Source organism: Anabas testudineus, chromosome 2, assembly GCF_900324465.2.
Source record: "Anabas testudineus chromosome 2, fAnaTes1.2, whole genome shotgun sequence".
In the NCBI taxonomy this organism is placed as follows: Eukaryota; Metazoa; Chordata; class Actinopteri; order Anabantiformes; family Anabantidae; genus Anabas; species Anabas testudineus.
This window is the reverse complement of record NC_046611.1, coordinates 1,811,429-1,834,148: the sequence shown is the minus strand read 5'-3', so window position 1 is coordinate 1,834,148 and position 22,720 is coordinate 1,811,429. Positions and strand designations below refer to the sequence as shown.

At 41.8% G+C, this 22,720-nt stretch overlaps 1 protein-coding gene across 2 annotated transcripts in view; it reads left to right on the top strand.

Moving 5' to 3' along the window:
• agap1 (ArfGAP with GTPase domain, ankyrin repeat and PH domain 1) overlaps positions 1 to 22,720 on the top strand; it is a 136,792-nt gene that overhangs the window by 68,850 nt on the left and 45,222 nt on the right. For both annotated transcript variants that reach the window (XM_026361007.2, XM_026361006.2), the window contains exons 4-9: positions 55 to 140; positions 1,490 to 1,631; positions 2,578 to 2,712; positions 9,516 to 9,643; positions 10,437 to 10,592; positions 11,079 to 11,171. In XM_026361007.2, the coding sequence (XP_026216792.1) occupies positions 55 to 140; positions 1,490 to 1,631; positions 2,578 to 2,712; positions 9,516 to 9,643; positions 10,437 to 10,592; positions 11,079 to 11,171 (740 nt within the window). The remainder of the gene's footprint in view (positions 1 to 54; positions 141 to 1,489; positions 1,632 to 2,577; positions 2,713 to 9,515; positions 9,644 to 10,436; positions 10,593 to 11,078; positions 11,172 to 22,720) is intronic.

The following is a 22,720-nucleotide window of genomic DNA, read 5'->3' as shown; positions in this document are numbered from 1 at the left end:
GAAGCTGTATTTCTCTCCTCCCTCGTATCTGACTTCTGCTGCTGTTTTCTGCAGGCGGTCGCTTCAAGAAGGAGATTGTGGTCGACGGTCAGAGTCACCTGCTGCTTATCAGAGATGAAGGAGGCCCTCCGGAGGCACAGGTGAGCAAATTTCAAAAATGTTAGGTAGGTCAGCGTTTTGGTTGTGACCTTCATCGAAGACTTTGGTTAGCACGGAAAGAAAGGGGGTCAGAACCAGGGGGTTGAGGGTTTGATGTCGAAGTGTCTTTGGACAAGACACAGAACCTAAACATCCCCAATTTCCTCTTTGGTGGTTGATAAAATAAAAGATAAAAGTTCTAAACGAAAGAACAGCCAATAAGACAGAAACACACAGTAGGTGGATTTATGACTGTGTATTTTTAGCCAGTCATGTTCTCAGACATGTTCACAGGAAGTAGCTTCTAGTGGCAATTTAACCTTTTTGAGTTTGACCTATTGACCTTGCCGTAGTGTAGCGTATATGTATGTGAAATTACATAATAATTCCACAGTGCTGCATGTTGCTAATATTAATTAACATGTTATTGATGAAGCAGACCTGTTTCTGATAGATACACAGACGATGTCCAAAGATAAAAGTAAATTTGCTAAAATATCAGTTTTGTCTTCAGTTACAATTATGAAAGGATGTTGTGCTATGTGCTAATCAGCTTCTTAGTTATGTTTGTGAATACGCTAACATTTAGTACTAATGCTTCTGTTACTTTTAAGCGACATGCCAGTAGGTCATACGTTTACATCTACTGACAGTTCTTTCTGATTTAGTGTTTTACTGTGTGCCACCACATAAAATGTATTCAGGATGTTTTGTTGCTGGATCCTGTGTGGACAGGCAGAGGTGCATGTGTAGGCTGGAGCCCTGATTTAACCCATTAGATGTCTGTAAGTGTTGTAAACCCACTCACAAGGTGCCAAACCTCTTTGGCACCTCGTTTCACACCCATTCTGCTGAAGTGTTTTTGTTAAGTGCTTAACATACACGCTGAAACACGTTGGTCCAGACATTAAGTTGTTTTTATATTGGAACATTTCTTAAATGCAGTGGGTAATAATAGACTTCTCTAAAATTACGAAGCCTTTTCTCTTGATTTGAATGACGAACCTGTTTTATGTGGATCTGAGCCCTGTGAAATATAAAGAATGGATGCGTGATAAAAAACAAATCCTCCAGGATGAAACTGGGTCAGGTTTCTTGTCCTCTAAACTAACCAAATGGATTTCTACTGTGAACCAGTCTAGACAGAAAACTTGAGGATTCATGAATAATTCACTTGTTTCCTTTCTGTTCTTCAATTTTTACATCTCCCGCTCCCTCTTTGTCTCCCTCTCTCTGTCATAACTGTAAAATGCTGTAATTATTATCAAACAGCAGAGAACAGTGGATTTGTAGACTGTTAACTGCAGATATGAATGTTAACCAGTGTGTTTTTCCAACTCTCCGTCTGCAGTTTGCGTTGTGGGTCGATGCCGTGATCTTCGTCTTCAGTCTGGAGGATGAGATCAGCTTTCAGACGGTTTATCACTACTTCAGCCGCCTCGCCAACTACAGGAACACCACGGACCTGCCGCTGGTGCTGGTCGGCACACAAGGTCTGACACACACGCACCCACACACACACACTTGTACTTCTCCAAAGCGTTACTGACATCTAGTGGTGTATTAACATGATTACAGTCAAAAGGCTGCTTTACTGTACGACAGTGTAGCTGCACAGAACGACTGTGTGAGCATTTTCAGAATTGTTCTGTTTTACATTATGAGACTTAAATAAAAAAATAACAATAACAAAACTGTAAAGTGCATAAATTCTGAAAAATGAACTGAGATGATTTGTCTGCAGACTAATATGATATAGGGAGAAAATGAACCACACTGTGAAACATGTGCATTTTCCTTTATCATCAAACAAAAAGACCAATGAGTCAGTTTCTGGTCAGAAACTAATTCATTGCTCTGGTTCATAAAATAGTGTATAATTGTCTGCTGTCCGATTCAAACTTTGTTTTGGGACCCTATGGACGTCCGTGGAGTGTCCCCTGGAGGACCACAGACCACAGTGTGGGAAGCGTAGTTGACATTGATGAAAAAAGACAGTTTTTACTTTACATGACTGCACTTGTCTGTGCTGAGTAAGCTACTGGATAACTCCATTATTGAAGTAGCTGTACACATTAACCAGCAGATGGAGGCAGAGTATCAGGCAGGTTTCCAGTGTTCTCTAAAATACGTCCGCTGTTGCTTTTCTCTCTCTTTAGTTTTTTAATCCATTTACTGAGCGTGAAGGCAGGATGCACATTCAGAATATTACAATAAAGGAATTGAAAGGAAGGAAGCATTGAAACATTTACTTAAACTTCTCACAGTCTTGATCAGAAATATCAAGATATTAAGTTCCTTTTCATGTTGGAAACTCTTTTTTGTGATGTTAAATGCAGCTGTAGGCGTGTTATTTTATTTGTAGCTACTCATAAATCAAAATAATTAACTGTACAGTTTAAAGTTTGATATGAAAAGTCATTTTTTGGTCTTTTTCAGACGCCATCAGCTCGTCCAACCCCAGAGTGATCGACGATACCCGAGCCAGAAAACTCTCCAACGACCTGAAACGATGCACCTACTACGAAACCTGCGCCACCTACGGCCTCAACGTGGAGCGAGTCTTCCAAGACGGTAAGGACCCAAAAAAAAAATCCTAACACACATATACAGCTCTACACAGCAGAACCGTCCCATAATCTAGTCAGTGTGGTCAGAGAAGAGAGTCCAGTCCTCTGGGAAGGTGACATTCCCCCTGACGGCCCGGCCAGAGCCATTCGGCTACTCTTAATCACACATCAATTAAGAATTAAATGGACCCGCTCAGCTATTTAGCTCAAACCGAACAGCAATTAAGTTTTATCATAGCGAGAGAAGGAAGGCAGGGAGGGGGAAAGATCTACAAAAAGAGACGATTCCCCGATGGGATTAATAAAAGAATCAGACATTATAGGAGGAGGAAGGAGACGAGGTGAGGAGGAGGAGAGTGTCCGGAGTCGTCAAGGTCCTGACTGATCCAAACACCCAGCGGACATGTTCTCCAGCCTCAGACAGAGAATCTGACAGTCGAGATGAAGCTGACTCTGTTGTAAAAGTCACTTTTTATTTAGGTTTTTGCTGCGTTTACCAAGCTAAAAATCAACTGTTAAAAAACCTGGGAGGCCGATAAACACAAGGAATCCACATAATTTAAAATGTATATTTGATTAGTATAGTACAGCTACACATGATTCTTTAGATTTGTTTCTTTACGTGGTAGAGTCTTAATGAACCACGTTCACTGACAGTGGTTTTCTGATGTGTCAGTGTCCTTTTATTATGAAATCCCCTGATTCTTCTTCTTCTTTTATGTAGTAAAACAAACTGTGAACAGCGAATCAGGTCCAGACTTTGTGCAGAGCTGTGGATTAACACATGGACTGTACTGATTTAGATTGTCCAAGTCAGACTTGTTCCCAGCTTGGTTTCAGTGATGTGTAGGGACACAGTGGAGATCACACTCCAACAATAACCGCAATCTCCAAATGATCTCTGACATTGGTCTTCTCACATGCAGCTCACCTGGTTGAGTTCTAGTTGTGAACGCAGCTTTAGCCTTTCTGTGATGCCTTTACACCCAATCATCACCAGTTATTTACTATTAATGGCACATTTTCCTTAAATATAAAAGAGAAAGTGACAGTGAGAAGTTTAAGGAGCAGGCAGTGTTGTTGTCTTAAGTTTTAAACAGGACCGGAAGATGTGAGACAGAAAGGCTCATGACAAAGTTTTTTCTATCATTGCACCAAAGTATCTTTGCAAATAGTAAACCCCGCGGCTCATTTTTTACATTCTGAGAGCACATTAATAAGAAGACAGGGAGCAGAGATGTTAATGAAGCTCTGGTCGGCGGGCACTGGGTTTTTTAACGGCGGTAATTAGAGAGAAATAGATGACACAGACTCAGCGGTTAATTAGGAGAGCTGCAGTGAGTGTGTCAGCCTCTGGCTCCTTCTGCATCCACCTAGCTTCCATTCAGCAGGTTCTTCAGAATCCACTCCTGAAACCTGAGATACAGGTTGTGGTTTTTACTGTAGTGACTTTATGATTATTCAGTGAGAGGATGCAGAAAATAGAAATGAGATGGTTTAGACCCACAGAAACCATGAGAATTGTTAAATGTTAAATAAATGTACTTTTTATATTAGTCTTCAGTTTTAGGGTTCGACTAAATAATTAGTATATTCTTCAGGTAAATTGTGTAGTTACAGCTTCAGAGTTTAATGAAATGGACACACATTCTGCAAGAGTCCATTTTCATTTCATTCACTTTTAGAAATGAAACTATGCAGTCTGAGCTTTTTTTAACATAAAGTTTAGCTTTTGTGCTCTGAAATGCATGAAAACCGTTAGTTGAACGTGGTTCACTAATGTGTTTCTATTGGTTTTTCAACAAAGATGGAGCTCAGTGACACAGAGTAATCAGACAGCATCAGTCTGATGGTTTTGTTGATATTGCTCTGTTTGTCCTGAAGGGGGCAGTGCAGGAACACACTCTCACTCTGTTTATGTTGGCGTTGGCTCTTTGGCTGAGCAGGTGATTATTTCCAGTTTGTTTGAGTCCGTTTTTGCCAAATATCCATAAATTCTTAGAGTGTGAAGTTGTGATGAATTACCCCAAATTGATTATTGTGAGAGAATAATGGCATCGGGGGGAAACCGCACACAGTCAGCTGATGAAAAATCCTGGAAACATGAATGAGTAGAGTTTTTGGCAGTAGATAATATGTGAGTATGTGAGTGGAGTATTCCCCTGCTCTCAGTGCTCTTGGCCCGGGAGGAAGCTTTCCACACTAAACGCTGCCTTATTATCTCCTTAATTATTCCACTGTGTGTCTGTGTGTTATTGTCTCTGACACTGTCTCCTTGTATTTTTCTCGTCATTATCCCAAATTAATCAGTTTTTTAATCATCCAGTAGAGCGATGAGCTTAATGTTTTCAGCTGACGCCAGAAACACGACAGCAGCCTGCAGCTCTGTGTGCGTCTGTGTGTTTTTAGTTTTAGTTTTTGTAAATGCTCCTGTGAAAGTCTCCGATTTTTCAAACGTATTTTGTGAGATGTTGTTTTTTATTTGTTGTCAGTTTGTTTGTGCTTGTGTGGATTCATTGTGTTCATCTGTGGCGTTATGCGTTTCTGTTTGTGTGATTTCTATGCTTGTGAGGTCATTTAGCGTTGTTTAGATTACTAATAGTTTCTTGATCTTCTGTGGTTGGCGTTATGTTTCTGATTCATCTCTGCTGCCTGTATTCATGATTACTTCCTCAGCTGTTGATGTTGAGCTGCTCGGCGTGTCGATAACTTTAATTTCTTCATTTTCTCCTCTTCCTCTGACAGATTGCTCCTAAACACCCTGATTTAAATGACATTTGCAAACATCCTCGTGTTTGTCAATTGTGAATAAAATCACAATTTATGAACGAGTGTGTGTGTGTGTGTGTGTGTGTGTGTGTGTGTGTGTGTGTGTGTGTGTGTGTGTGTGTGTGTGTTTGTATTGATCTCAGATGCATATTTTGGTGACCTTCATTTCATTTAGAGACTGAATTGATCCTGGCGGGTCGGGGTGGTCGGCCAGCGGGGGTGGGGTTTTAATTACAGCGCTCATATTCAGCTTCATAATCAGCCACAGCGACAAGCAGAGGCTCCCAGTGAAGAAATGCTGATTCGCACTAATTTGACATGGTGTGTGTGTGTGTGTGTGTGTGTGTGTGTGTGTGTTAAAACAGCGTCTGTGGCGAGCATTGTAAATGTAATAAAGGTTTTGATGAGTTACAGCAGCTGCACAATGCAAGAGAGAGAGGAGGACGAGTGACCACAGCATTTAGCATTAAAAATAATTAGCCTGCTTGTCTTCAGGACAGTTTACGTGTTTGGGTGAGGAAGATGAGGGTGAGGAAGACTTAGCCATGTGTGAGTCCTGCCTTTCATTTTGTTTAGTCCAGGAAGATTTTAAATGAAATTATTTAGATTTGATGTGGTAATTACCTGTTACAATCCAAAAGATCACATTTAACCATAAAACCCCAAGAAACTCCACAAACACAACCTGATTACAGAAACAATGATCAATACGTCAATAAGTCCGTTGTAGGAACGTGGTGGAAATCTTTGTAACGTGTTCTCACTTGGGGAAATTTAGTTTAACACAAAAGAAATAAATGTGCAGAAATCAGCTGTGTTTTGTTTACAGCACATCGAAGTGGAACCAGTCACCTGATCAGAAACTAAGTCAAGTATTTGGACTCGTATGGACGTTACATGGACTTTATTCAGGCGGCCTCAGAGATAAAGTCTTTGTCATCTCGAGCTGATTTACTTGGACATTTGTGTTCTTACATGCAGCTCACCTGGTCTATTTCTGGAAAGGTTAAGGGTTCCTGTACGTGTTTGAGAGCAGGTACAGTTCAAACCTGCGTCAAAACCTTTGAACCATCTTTATAGATATACTGTAGGTAACAAGGCTAATGTACCTGTGCTGTGTACTGACAAATCAGCATGTGCTGATCATACTGAAGCATTTATATGTCTACAGGTTGAGCTCAATAGTTTTATCAATAAGGAAATTATCAAGCAGTCTTACAGTAAATGGACATCTTCCTTCTGAAACAACCCCAAAATGATTTGTCATTAAGAAAATGACACTGTCAGAAATAACAAAACATCAGGGGAAATCTGAGTACAGAAAGCTGAATGTGCTTTTTCTCTTTATCTTTGTTTTAGGCTGCGACTCATATTTGTGTTTAATATCTAATTTGCCATAATGGGAAGTGACGCCTCGTCCAGTCAGGGGGAGTGACCTCTGTGTGAGGGATGGAGGAGGGTGACAGCACTGTGCTCCCTCGTCCATCAACGCACTAATTTAATTAGCGTAATTACAGCGACATGAACCCCCAACACACACACACACACACACACACACACACACACACACACACACACTGTGCTGCTCCTCTTCTCCTTTCTATTCCTTGTCAGAATGCAGATGCAGGGTGCTTCATTAACACGCGGTAACGAGCTGAGGTGACCACAATCACTTAGAAATATACAGACACCGGATTCAAGGACCTGCCACATATCACCACCAAAATGTACAGAGGAGAAATATTAAAAGCATTAATGTGATATTTGAATCATAATGTGTGTTGGTTAATTTAGGCTGACTTAGAAAAACAGAGAACATCTGTGTATAAACACTTTGAAAAGCTAAAAGAGCACATTTTTACATCATCATTCGCTGACAATAGAAGCATTTGTTTACTGTGAAACAAGCAGTATAATTAATAATACGGGGTAAATTAATTATACGTTATATGCACCAATGCTGTATCTGCACTTCGAATTTAGTGACATTTTAGAGCTTTAGTCTGAAATGAAGATATCTGACCAATATAATCTGTTGGTTATCTACAGTAAATTGTTTTTAATGAAGCACACTGTATACACAGAGATAAGATCATGTATCACATCACGGTCACCATCTTATAATGTATGATCCTATATGTTGGGGCCCCTCTTTCACCAGAGGGCGTCCAGGGGAATCTACATGAAGGAGGAACACAGCTGTTGTGTATTTGTGACCTTCGAGGCTTCAGGCAGATATACAATATGAAAAATCTCCGTCACTCGACACAGTCCACTGTTGCATCTACAAACGTAGCTTGAATTATTATGCAAAGAAGAAGCCGTACATCAAGTCTGTGCAGAAACACCGCTTGTGTCAGATGGACTGAAAAACGTATTGGGAAAGACTGACACCATGTTCTCTGTGCTAAAGATAAAAACATCATCTAAACAAAAAGTGCCAAAGCCGATCTGTGATTCTGTGTGCCCACGTCATGGGTGAGGGTTCCACAAAGGCAGAGACTCATATTAAGTCAGAACCTCAGAGTTCGCTGAAGTTCGTGATGCACAGTTTGGCAAAATGTGAAAATTCTAATTTTTTCTGAGGAAATTTAACCTCAGTGCTGGAATGTTTAATGACAAATTGAAGAGTGATTATTTAATAAATTTCGCTGCACCACATCGTACATCTACTACACAGGACGACGACATCTGCAGCTGTCTTTAGCTTCAGTGTTTGACTTTAAAGTGAACAGGGTGAAACACTGCAGAGTCAGCTTCTCCCCCCTCCTTCTTTATGTCTCACCCGGTGGTGCAGCCCCGTCATAAATCTGATCAAAGGGGAGACGTTTCCATTAGAAGAAATGGCAGCTTCTCAGAGCAGAACTGAGATTGATGGATAAAGTTAAATTGCATTAACCGTGCAGTTTAAATATTTAGCACGGCCTTATCATAACTGTTCTTAACACTTACCGTAATATACAGCCTGCCGGTTTCAGGACCGACACGCTGACATGTATGTGAGAGCCTCGGCCTCGGGTTTCAGTCTTTAACCATGCTAACGATGCAGCTCCCCAGACTCTATACCATAAAAACATGGTGCTATTGTGTCTGATGATGTGTTTGGAGTGTTTGGTGTTGGAGTGGAGACAGGAGAGAGTTAAGACTTTAGTGACTCCATTATCTCTGTTCCAATAAACACAAGCCTGTTTCATGCGCTCACAGATGAAGCCATTGTTTTAATTGGGCTCGTTAAAGCCCCTGGCTCCGTTAATGAGGAACCAGTCGTAAACATTTACCTCCAGGTGACACTGGGCTGAGCCAAGGGCAGCAAAAAGAGAGAGAGAAGAAACTCAGGTGTGTTTAGAAACTCTCCATGGAGCAAAGAAGCTGTTCAGAACAAAAACGATGAAATTAGGCTCAATAAGTTCCTGTGAAATGTCGAGTTGATGATTTGTTCTTTTGATTAAACTCATACGAGCTGGAAGAACCTTGGCCGACGTCGATTTAGATGATTTTCAGTTGTATTTTGGCAGATTTGGTCAAAAGAGTTTGTCCAGTGAGTATAGAGCACGCTGTGCACAGTAAAGACTGGAAAGATCTCAGACACGGCCTGGAACTACATCAGTCCTAATAATGCTGAGCTCGGCCGCCCCGCCACCCCCCTGCTGGAAACCAGAGAAGGCCCACACACACACACACAATCATCTATCAGCTGCAGCGATTATTCTCCCATTATTAGACCGAAGGGGAGGATGAAGATGGTCTGATCAGGAGCAAAAAGGTCTGCGTCAATCAATGAGAGACCCTCCCTCATCACACACACATGCACACACCGACACACCTCCCCCCTCCCATTATAAACAGCCAATCAGAGGAGAGGATGTTGGGCTCTTTAATTGTCTCTGCAGTGATTTTAGGTATTGATTAGCCTTCCTGGGTTGTGTGGAGTTCAGCTTGATTAAAAATAATAAAAACATTAAAGTAAATGATGTTAAGAATCAAGTGAAACAAAATCCCTGTTCACTATCAGCTTTGTTTTGTATGTGTGTGTTGCAGTTGCCCAGAAGATCGTAGCCACCAAGAAGAAGCAGCAGTTGTCCATCGGGCCGTGCAAGTCGCTGCCCAACTCGCCGAGTCACTCATCTGTCTGCACCACACAAGTATCGGCCGTCCACATCAGCCAGGTCAGAGCTCAACGCACACAGACCTAGAAGCTTATTAATTATAATATTAACTAAATCTGGCTTTATTCCTTCAAGGAGACCCATTTATTTACTGTAACTCAATAAAACTATTTGATATTATTAATGAAATATCCAGATTCCAGCTGAAAAAGTGATAATACGACCGAGTGTAAAAGCCACAAACAGCTACTGAATTCTTCTTTTACACAAGTTTCAACAAATAAAACTTCAGCTGTAATTATTATTCTATTCTATTCACAAACTGGCCCTTTAGTTTTTAGCAGTAACGAAGCTTCAAAGTGAGTAAAGCTGCTGGATAAATGTGCATTTTCACATTTTCGTGTGACCCTAAATGACAGTGGTCCACACACCTCCCTGTGCTACAGGCCGTTAAGCTTTTCGATCCTCATCTTTCAGTCCTTCATCGATTTCTCATTAAAAAGCCATCGCTCAACGAGTGTAAGCAGCGACACCACATCCCCCGGGAGCCGTGTTTATCTTCCTCCGCCTCCACTAAACAGCCCTCGGTGCATCTTTAGCTCTCACTGATTACTGTTGAGTGCTCAGCGCCTCGCCCCGCACTCAGGAAGCACTTATTACAGTAATGACACGTCCAACACGGTAGAACGACTGGAAAACTTTTTTCAATTCGCACACGATTTCCACATAAAAAGATTTACTCCAAAACAATCCTGAGACCATGTTGATGGAGAATAACTCGGAGCTCTGCTGTATTTTTCAGGGTAAATTTATTAAAAGCAGTACATTCATTTCCTCCTCCTCTTGTATCTAGACCAGTAATGGTGGAGGTAGTTTGAGCGACTATTCCTCGTCTGTTCCATCCACACCCAGCACCAGCCAGAAGGAGCTTCGCATCGACGTCCCACAGACCACCAACACACCAACGCCTGTACGCAAACAGTCGAAACGCCGCTCCAACCTCTTCACTGTGAGTACTGCACCAAACCACGAAGGGGAGTCAAAGCACAGTGTCTGGCTTTAGTTTCGGGCTGTTCAACCTTCATCGATCAATAAACCCAGTTTATTAATTACTAAATAAAACAGACTAATAAAAAAAATCATATGCAGTTATTCCTGACACAGTTGGATTTCAGCATTACCTTCATTCATCATATTTTCATTGTTGTACAACTAACAGAGAACAGGAAGCAGAGGAGCACCAGACTGAAAGACACTAAATCATGTCATCTTTTCATTCTGTCCATTCATGAACGTGACAAAACTAAACAAGTGAAGTTCTGAGTCAGATTCCAAAAACAAAACACACTAGAACTTAATGAGCTAAGCTATGGAGATCTGTTATGGTACAAACTACTACTAAAATGTGACTAATTACACATTTCTAACCATGTTGATTGGAGTAAATGGATAAAAGTCACAGTGTTTCTAACAACGTTTATTATTTGGGCCACAGTCGAGGAAGGCGAGCGACACGGACAAGGACAAGAAGGGTCTGGAGACTCGAGCCGACAGCATCGGCAGTGGGCGAGCCATCCCCATCAAACAGGTGAGACTGAGACTTCCTGTCTGTTCTGTGTGTGTGTGTGTGTGTTTGATGCCTCGGCCTTGATTAAGAGTGAAATCACACACTTGACATCAATTAGAGCGAGAGGCTCTCCCGGGTCCTCCAACCAGATCATTAGGCGAAGGAGAGGGAAGGGATTTCACTGTCACTCCCTCTGTCGTCCTTTCCTCTTCTTCTTTTATTGTTGATTTTTTTTAACTACCACCGCCTCCTGATCCTCTCTTCGTCCACTTTATCTCCCACTTCATGGCTCCCCTTTCTCTTTCAAAGCTGCCTCCTTACCTTCGTTTCTCTTCCTGAGCTCTTTGATTGGAGCTTTGCTCCGGCTCCTCTCGTGTTGGAGCAGCAGTGGGTGAGATGGTGGTGAGGCCTCGCAACAAACAAATCAGGCAATTAGCAAGCGCTAATCGTAGCCTCTTGTGTTGTCGTTGCAACCTCGTGACTAATCTCCTAATGAACAATTCACATCTCAGGTTAGGGGCTGCCTCGCCGGGAGAGAGCAGGAGAGCGGTGTGCAGTGAAAATCCTTCTGCAGCTCTCAGCAGCTTCAAACGCGTCACTTTCTTTTTCTTCTTGTTCAGTTGATTTAATGCAGCAGTGGAGCTCAGCAGGTGGATTCAGACTCTTTGGTTGGACTGGTTTGGCTAATAAAAAGTAATAATCTGTTTTTTGTTTGGTGATAAAAACATAATAGTGACATTTATGCTAGATGTATCTGTTGTGCATTTGAGGCGGTCCTGAAGCTGCGCAGCAACAGGCCTCCTATATATACAGTGTATATATATATACTGTATATACACATGTTTGCATCATGGCCATTATGTGTTACTAAACTCCTTCATACATCTCGTGGGGAACACAGGGCCAGACGGCGTTTTTACCTCAGAGAATCACTGGAAAAGGAGCAGCTAGAAAACTGAATACATTTGTCAATGGTCACTTGAATCCAGAAGAATAGATTTTATTTTCTATACACTCAACTAAGCCGCCTTAGGCACCAGTTATCTTCAATGCATTACTGGGTTTTACATTTTCTCACTGTGAAATCTCCAAAAGGTTTGATTGGTTATGAAAAAAACACCGTGTCCTCTACTTTACAGTGATCAAATTATAAAATGAGGTTAGCAGAGTTAAATAACTTTGTGTACTAGATCTAGAAGGATTCAGATGAGGAGGTAAGTGAGGTTTACTGCACAGCGATAATGGAAAACTGCATGTGAGATGTTTGTAGCCTCTGATACAACAAACATAACAGATCTGAAGCAGAAAGAGTTACGTGATTCTCCAAAACCAGTAAGAATCACTGATTATTTATCAACTGATCAAATTCATGATAATAAAATCAGACACGTACTTGAGCGCTGGGCACAGCGTAGCAGATGCACCAACCCCCCCCTGCCCTTGCCGTTCTAGAGCAGAATAAAGGAGAGGAGGCAGCGCTGTGAGGCAGAGCGCCGAGCTTCCTCCTGTTGTATTTTTTGGAAGTGGACGTTAATTGATTTGATGGTTCCCTGTGGTCGCTCTCGCCTCGTCTCCCTGCCTGCTCCACACACCGCAGACCTGCTCCCTAATTAGACTCTGTGTGTGTTTTATAAAGACTGTGTGTGTGCTAGATGTAACGTTCAGCTACTTTTTCCCCCATTAATGCTCCATTTTCACTCTATTTTACTTCCTGTGTGTGTGTGTGTGTGTGTGTGTGTGTGTGTGTGTGTGTGTGTGTGTGTGTGTGTGTGTGTGTGTGTGTGTGTGTGTGTGTGTGTGTGTGTGTGTGTCGTCGCACCGTCTACACATTCGTGTTTTTAATGAGACGATCCAACTCTCTCACCTTTTTGCTTCCCGACATGAACTCAGCCAGACAGAAAAACACATTACACACAGGATTAATCAGTCAACTCGCAGAAACATGTAGCATTAAAATGTAGGTGTGTGTTCTCCAGACAAGAGAACGAGATGTACAACAAATTTATCCTTCTGCACAAAGAGAATCCAAGTATGATTTTTATCTACTTTTATGAACTGACTTGTGTCAAACAAACTTTTATCTTACAGAAAAAAACCTTTTGTCTAATTTTAATGAGTCAAATTGTTAATAGTAACAGTTGATTCATGTGTCGAGTTTCTCAGTCTCTAATCATATGATTTATTTCCTTTTCATCATACATGACAGATAATTGAGCAAATAAAGAGCAGGTGGATTGATAATTAAAATAATCATTCATGCAGTCTAAAAACATCTTTTTTCTGTTTCCATAAGTTTTAAATGAACTTTTACACAGTTCTGATTCATCAACTGTCACAACAACAACAAACGTTTAGTTTAGGAGAAGAAAGTTTAACTGACCTGACAGTTTATCAGTTAGATCACGAGCCTCCTCATCATCAGTGTCTTTAACTGGCCACCGATTAGCACCGCTCCTCGGAGGAAGGCGGAGGCTGAGCCGGTGACTTAACAGAGTCCGACATCTGCCAGAGGAATTAGCAGCATCAACACTGCAGCTTCACCTCGTGTGTTTTTAATCTAAATCTTAACATCAACATTACATCAGACTCCACACATATCACAGACATGCTGCATATTTTATTTTAAGTACTATTAAATAAATGATTTAGCGAGAGTTGCTACTTTCTTTCCATACTTCTAGTTTGTGGTACACATTACATATATTTTGTCATTGCTGTGTTTTTGATGATCTCTTATCAAAGGACCTCCCCTTTTAAGTGAGTCTCCTCCAGACTGGAGATTTTTTGGTGTATTTAAAATGAGGATGGCAGACGGAGATGTATTAACATTCATATACACGTCCTCCTCAAACCGGGAACATAGATATTTGCTGTGACTACTTGAGGGGATTTTCTGTTGATTTCTGAACATTGAGGCTCCAGCACTGCTGCTTCTCAGGTTTATTCTTGTTGCCACATGTGGGTATATAATAAATATACTTGAGTGTTTAAGCCACTTGTTCACCCTTCGCAGGTCCTGATCTCATTAGAGCGACTCTCAACTACTCAAGGTGACGGTGGTTCACTTCGCCTTTTTTAAAGGGGAACACCCTCGTTAAGAGATGTCAGCACTCATTAAAAACACACACACACACACACACACACACACAAACAGAACCCAGGACATGGTGGACTGCTGTAATGAGGACGAGTCGGACTGCTACGCTAATACAATTAGCCTGTACAAATCCTCACAAACACGTGTTGTATCTATAGTATTTACATTTTTCTAACGTACAGAAACACATGTATACATGTAGGGCTTAAACAAAAATATACAGTTATAGTGATGTAATAACAGGTTTACCTGTGCCACCTTCACTACTCTTCTTCAGCCTCACCTGCAGTTATAAACAGAGACAGTGAAGGTGTAACAGTAGAACCTGGACTGGCACCTACCATTAGCCTACACTGTGTGCATGGGGTTTTACGTTGAAAGCACCATCATGCAGTTTGAACAGTTCGGTGCAGTCCTGTGGTTTAGTTGTTGACATTCAGGGACAACAGGTCGTCTGAGTTTCAGTAATCCAAAGAGCCCAATAGCCGGAGATGTGAGGTGTTCAGGGACGTTTAGGATGAAGGTTACCAGTGTTTTCCACCTCCTGACAGGCAGTAGGTCTATGATATGTCAGTAGTCCAATGACATCATGTAATTTAATGTCTTCACATCCAGTCTAGTTTAAATTAAAGTTGTGTTTATCGGACTGTTTGTAGAAACGGTGCCTTTAAACGCAACAATATAACATTAAAATTTGAAACTTTGTGATGTAGTCAAACATTCTCAAACTGTGGGAACAACTGCAGCAGTTACAGTTAATTAGATAAAACCTAGTAAAGAGACAAGAATGAACATTTTATTATAATTAACTCTCTGAGGGACAATGTTTATCTGTGCCACCTGCACGAGAAGCTTAACCAGGAAACACATGCAGAGTCAAAGCTGAAACCTCGTGTCTTTGAAGATACTCCGCTGCCACATAAACCACGGAGGAAACTCTGGCTGCTCCAGCAGCTGATTGGTTTCTTTTTTTTCTTCTTCTTCTTCCTTCTTGAAGTGAGCGGATGTGTCCAGCTTTGTTTACAGAGGCTGTTGACGGTGCAGGGCTCCTCCGACATCTGCTCCACGCTGCTAATTAGTTGATAATTACCGGAGAGAGAGGGAGAAGCTCGCTCATGTCTCTGTCAAGCAGCTGACCGAGGTGCTTTGAAAAGCAACAATCTAACAAATTAATTTCCTCTGACACAGCAACCGAGCCGCTGGGATGTCAGGCACACCAGAGATTTCTTTTTTCTTCTAAACCTTTATTTACTCAGAGAAGCTTGGCTGCGCACGATGGTGTCTTTTCACTGAGTTTCACCTGGGAGCTGCCCAGAACAAAAAGCTTTTTACTGGAGGCTACTCAGCAGCTCCACTGGAGCAATTTGGGCTTTGAGCACCTCACTCAAGGCCGACTCGGTGATAAGGAGGAAGTGATTCCTATTATGTATTAGTGTATCCTTCTACTGATGCCTGGATTTTCCAAACCATCAGGGAATCTTAGGTGGTGGCAGTGGAATCAACATGGATTTTGTTGGGAGACTAATTAGATGTTTTAATATCCTTATTAAGAGCAATATATTTAACTAATGATGCATCTACAACTCTACGTAATTCCACACCAGCTCCAAAACAAACTTCCTCTTGAAGGAAGTTCACACTTCTCTCTACCAATGACAACATTTAGCCTCTCATCACTACTTTTCATCTGCAGTTTGGAGGTTAATCAGAAGATAAGTTGTTAATTAAAACAAATGGAAAGTTGTAAACATGTTGATACTGAAAACATGTTACTTTTGACCAAAATATCCAATCCTGCAGCATCACATCCAGCTTGGATCATTAACTGTTCCATGGTTCTCACAGATTGTGGTCTGACTGAATGGAGAAAAAACATGTTTTTTACTTTAATTCAAACCACAGTGTTTCTCTGTGTTGTGGAGTTCTTGCTTTAGCATGAAAATAATATATTATACTTTTCATTCTTACTTGAATCACCAGAAATTCATATATTAGTCATATACTAATAATGACTATTGAACTGGTTCTAATAAAAACATGTAAACGTGCCATCCCTGCTTTTAACTGAGCCTGAACTTTTCAACTTGAAATGTTAACGACTTCAACCAGAGTCTCTGGCTTTTAGGGAGCGGTTCCTCCAGCAGCCCTGACGCTTTGTGTGCAGGTAATAGATTTTGTGACCTCCATGCAGACGACCTCCTACTGTAAATGAACATTTAGTGTCAGAGTCTCTTCCTGTGCTTCACTCTGAGTCAGAGTTCTTGCAGAAGTCTCAGGGCTTCGGACAGTGTCGTTTTCTTGTTCCTGTGTGGAGCTGATTAGTGTCGTGCTTGTAATTGCCTCTCGCGGGGTTGCAGACGAGCACGGGGCTGGGTGGTTTTGACAAGTCTACTCGTCCCCCCTTGGCGCCCGGTGCTTTGTAAGGAGTTAAATTGGATGGTTAATTCGGGTGTTATTTACCCTGTAATTCATTAGTTTCGCCCCGCCATTGGCAGCGGGCAGGCTGTAATTTCACGCTTCGCAATAAAAGATGTCTCATAATCTGCTTCATTTAGCAGCCAAAGAATTTAATGAAATTAACTGCAGCTCTAATTAAGACGGTGAATATTAAAGACCTGCTATCAAGGTTTTAATGAGGGTGACATGATCCGCCTTCCGCCGGATTGGAAAAATATCATTTCCCTGGGAAAGGTTGTCACCGCTCTGAGCCATTTTGGCCATGATGACATTTTTGTCATGCACACTAACCCCTGGAAATTAGATTTTTCTGTGGGTGGAGGATGTGTTGGAGGGTTGTCTCTCCCTTTTTAGTTTGAGAAATAATTAAAACAAGGAACACAGGCGTCAATCAAAGAGCATTCTTACATTGTGCTCATTATGCCTCGACGCGACGGTCTCCACGGAGCACTCCACAGTTTTTGTTTGTCATGAGGGTGTTACCCCGAGCACGCTGGAAGTGTCCCTGTGGTTGCTTTGTTGTTTCACGCCTTGTTTCACGTGTGTGTGTTTAGAGTATTGTGTACACTCGTCTGATGATGGACAAAAGTAACCAGCAGTGACCTGAGGGTCTCTCGCAGATGAAGAAGAGTTTTGTTTTCTTCACATCGCGTCTCTCTGAGTGTCAGTCGAGCGAGGGGCGAGGTTTTTATCCACTAATGAATTGAGACTGCCGAAGTAAGGTTTGGATAATTGAGTTTCTAATTAATTATCCAGAACTCTTATTAGATAAATCAGCTCCTCTTCAACCCCATTCTTCTTCTGTGGTGTTTTATTTGATCTGGCCTGCATCCTGCTCCCCTGCGCCTGCCCTTCACTGTCCTTGCCTCATCAACATCAACCTTGTCATGGAAACTGATGCTGCTGTGTTTTGATGTTAGAAGTGGATCCGCGTGGAAACAAATTATCCTTTTAAAGAGCACTGATCTTTACCAAATCCTCGAAATGTATCACTGTCATCATGGAAAATCATTTGAAAACTTTCAGTCTGGATCCAGATCGGCTTTTACAAACTCACAGAGAGTTCATGGAGAAACAGCAAAAATGCTCAAAGACGTTGTTTAAAACTTAAAACTTGACTGAACTTTATAACAAATTTCTTTAAAATCTGTAAACAGGTCTTTAAGCTATTCTGTGAAGTGACAGATATGAGAGACATGTCTATAAACTACAAATGTACATTTTCTACAAAATAAGTCAAAGTTCTTAAAGGAAAAAAAAGAAACTGGTAAAAACATTTTATCAGTAGTTGTATTCTCCTTTTGTCTTCTTGATGAAGCCCCGATTAGAGAAACATTTCACCAACTGGACTGCAATCTCACATTCAGTAGAAACCAACACTCAGAGGATGATGGATGACCCGTGATAGCTGCTCGGGCGGGATCAGATGGGTCCCCGATAGAACAGGGAGCATCCGGCTTCCCTCCCACTCGCCATCACCCTCCCACTCTGCTGTCTGAGGAGGGTGACACCTCTAATTTAGCCTCCTGCTCTCTGGAGACGTTGATAAACAAAAGGGCCCCTGACTTCGTAGAGATCGTCCTGTTCTCAGGAGGGTCTTTTCCACAGATATCGCCTCCCCATATCTCCTCTAAGATCGGCTGTCAGTCCTTTGAAGAGGCCGAGGGAGAGTCCATTGTCTGTAGAAAATAGGGGGTGATTGAGTGATTAGAGAGTAGATTAGTCTATATCAAGAGACGGAAAAGGCTCTTTTATCAGATGATTTCCTTCTAGCAGCGGTTAGATTCACACAATTGAAGGCAATTGTTGTTTATCGTTACTTGAGGAGCAGCTGTGTTTAATCTGAGGGTTTCTTTTTGTTATTTTTAAGGATTTTACTCAGTTGTAAGCTAAAATTTCACAAGATAATAGAGAAAGTTGAATTTTTTTCTTGTACCTTCCTCGATCATTATCAATTTTTCTACAAGCATCCATCCAACATTTTCATATTTTCTTCTTCTTCTTACATGTGCGACATTTGACTGAGGTGGTCTTTCATCAGGGACCCGTAGGCACGAGCCTGTGAACATATTCGGATGCGTTGTCTAACGAATGACTTCATCTCTTGATTTCCCCCGAGCTAGCGACCTTTACTTAAGCACTACACCACAATACTTCACCGAGGCGCTGAAGTGTCTCAATATGAAAGGAGTGAGTTTGTGTCCAGGGGAGTTTTGTGTTTTGGGGGCTCTTTAACTATAATATTTTAAATATGAAGGCTTGGTTTGTTTCCTTTCTTACATTCATTGCTGTTCTCCCTAAACACACCTCAGTCTCTTCATCCTTCTTTGTTTTGTGCTGTAAAGAAGAACCCACAAACCTCACTAATGCCCTTGGTCGTTTTCGGATGCCTAACAAATGACTTCATCTGGTCGCCCCCCCCAAGCTAGCGACCTTTTCTTAAGCACTACCCCACAATACTTCACCAGGGCGGAGAACTGCCTTGATATGAAGAAGAGAAAGTATATCTGAGGATGTATTTATCTCCCCACATTTATTTTCCTATGTGGAGACCTTGTGAGCTGTCGTAGCTGCCATCCCCCCCACCTTCCTGAAGGTAAAATAAGAGGCGACGTGTGTGTGTCATGAAGCCCGAGGAGGTGAATAATGAAAGATATTACCCATCAGGAGGGCTTCGATGCGGCATTCAATTAGCCTTCCCTCTCGCAAACTGATCGCTTGTCATGTCCAGGATGGATGGACAAAATTAATTCGCTGACGTCTCCCTCCTTAAATACCAGATTTGGATGGAACAGTGGGAGAAATATTGGTTCATCTCTTAGTTTAGTTCAGTCCAGGCCTCCAGTGGTGGAGCTCAACCCTCAGAGACCCTCGTGCTCGTCCTCATTTCATCTAGTTTTACTTTTATTCCCTTGTTGCACCTTTTTCTTTAAAAGTTGTTTGATTTAGTGCAGGTTTCTGTGCATTGTTGATATCATTGTCTTCATTTTTATAGGTTTCTTACAAAGGTTATGCAGCATGTTCAAGTTTATAATTCTGCTCTGAGTAAATGATCAGAGCCTCAAGTGAGGTTGTTGAATCACTAAAAGAAACTCTGCTTTTGCTTTTTCATTTAAAGACATTTCTTGACGGTTTCAAGAACTGTAACTTTATTATTTCCCATGGAAAAACTAGTGTTGCAGTGGTTAAACATTTAATTTACTTTTTTAATTTATTTGCTTTTCATGATGTGTAGTTTATTTTAACTGTATGATGTAGATTTTTATTTGTGACTTTCTGATTGGTAAAATCCCACGAGTATGCGCTGACCTAAAAAGATCTTAATTGATGACAGTTCCAATGTAAACGCACGTTCTGTCTCTTTCTCCCTCTGCCTGGAAACATGTTGCCGCTCGCTCCCTAACAGGCAGTAATGGATGATCAGCTGGCCTGACAGCTGCACGGCTGCCGGCAGCTTTCACTTCAGAGCAGCAGGAAGCTCGTCAAGACGCGTTCAGGCACCGTGGGGAGCCCTGTTGTTTCAGCAGCAGCACACACACTGCTCTGTTTTACTTCCTGGTGACATGAGCTCAAATTAAAGGAATGACCTGACAATGTTCTTCACATCTGAAACTCAATTTTAATGAGTTTTTTTAATTATCTGGCTGCAACTGGTCCTGCACTTATCAGAGATTACAGCCTAATTATGTCAGATTAGCGGATCTTGTATTTTGACTCATCGTAGGTGGCGCTATTGCATATTGCAACCACCTGTTCTGTCTGTGTGCAACAAGAAAAGGGACTCAACAATTCAACATCTGACAATAAACAAGGACAGTGCTGAGGAAAAGTTCAACAGCATACGAGGGGATTTTGAAGAGTCCATAACACCTATCCTTTCCCTCTGAACCCGTATTTATCCTCTGCTCGTCCACATGGATCCATTTTTCTACCCAAATGTATTTGTTTTTCATTAACAAGCTGTTCAGATGGAGGCCTTATCTCTATCTCTTGAAATCGAGGAACGTCTTTGCCAATTTGATCAAGCCTCCATCTCTTCTGGCTGCAGGAGGTGAGGAACCCAGGGAGCAGAGTTGTTTGTGTTCAAGTATGAAATCAATCTTCTGTCCTTTCTTCAAACTGTTGGTTGGTTTGGATCTTCCTCACTTGAGCAACAGTTTCATCTGATGTTGACGTCGCAGGGCATCATTCTCTCTGAAGAACCACATTTGACCACAGGACTGGAACCATTGCTTCTATATTTTTAAGATAAATCTTAGCATTTTAGAACAATATAGGAAACATGAGGAGATAGGGACCAATATGCAAACAACAAAGGATCCACAGCTGGACTTGAATCAGGGGTGGTTAAGTATTTCTAAGGGTGGATCTCCAAATCCGTGGTTTGGTTCGTACTGCAGATTGTGTGTTTCTTTTTGTGCAGAAATCTATTAGACTAGACAGTTCCATCTTCTGCAACACAAGACCGTTGAAGCTTGTAGGTAGGTTATTTCTATATACTACTGCTATACTAATGTTCTGTGAGGGTTTGACAGCAGCACGGTACATTAAAGCAAGTTAAGGAGCGTTTCTCTAAATTGTGGAGTTCTTATTGATTATTTTAAGCTATGTTAGACATCTGTGTGTCACTGCTAACATGAGTCTCCTAGAAGAAGTATGAGAAAGTTTTTTAAGGACAATTCCCTGTTTAATTTTCCTCTCGTCGTCACTCTTGTTTAGTAATGAATGACTTTCTGTCACTTGTGACACAGTTCGGTGTAAATACGTTTGTTTCAACATCTCGTCATTTACATCACCGCCGCCTGCATTCGACTTCCCTCTCTGTCACTCCGAAGCGCTCTTTCCTCGCGTTATGTCACCGCCAATTACACCGAATGTGCCGTCACTGGCAGCGAGGGTCAACCCGGGCCTGCAGCTCTGTCCCACCGCCACCGACTGCCTTAATGAAAGCTGAGCGGAGAGCAGGCCTCTGTCCATCAGCCGGCCTGTCCATCTCACCCCCTCCCTGTCTTCCTCAGTGGTGCCTCTGGCCCCCACTCTTCCTCCCTTCACGGCTGGACTCTATTAATATCCTCTGTTGGAGTGTTAATGTTGTAGAGGTCCAGTGAAGTGACACGCGTGGCAGCACGGCTGTAATTGCTAATCAGTGGACAGTTTTATCCCCTGCCGCCACCTCCCACTCCCCCCACTGCCTCTCTTTCTCTTTCTCTTCTCTTTTTGATCGCCTTCTTTCTCCCATTTCTATTCCTCTCTCTCGCCTTCTCTTTGACCTTCCTGCTCTCTCTCTCACCTAATGAATCCGGCTCAAATGAAGTGTGGGCGGGCGAGCGGGCGGTCGCTCGGCCTAAACGTCAGTCAGCCGCAGCTGATGTGCGTAGGAGAGAGAGGGTTGTTAACAAGAGAGAAGTCAGACAATTAAATAACTGCCGAATTCCCTCCATCTTCTCTTCTGTGGCTGCTTCTTTAGATCGAGCTCCTTTCAGCTCCGGTGCAAATTTCTGATGTTGTTTTGGAGAGGAATGAACTCGTATTTAATACGTCTTCTGCCGTTAAGCTCGTTATCTTCATTCCACAGACTCTGAACGTAATTTAGCTGCGATGTGCACAAAGATCAGAATCAAAACCCAAGATGTTGTGAAAAATGCTCAAGTATGACGCTGTGGGTGAAACATGGACTCAGTGACTTTCACGTTGTACATTAAATGGACAAAAGTGTGTGTCTCGAAGGAAAATCTTCATATTACAGAATATAAGGTTATTGTTAGAAAATACGTACTTAACAAGTTTGAAAGCAGCGAGTCAGCTCGTGTAAATTCCCCCAATTAACCTCATCAAATTTGACTAATGAAATCTAGTCAGAGACAAAACCTCTGTTTCTCATCAAGAAACATGCTTTTATGTATTTTCTCAATGAAACAATGAGGAGGTCACAAGGTTGAACCTCACGAATTGCAGCTCAGGTTAAACATCTGTTGGAAAGAATGAAACCAGAAGAGTGGAAGCTGTTGATGAACAT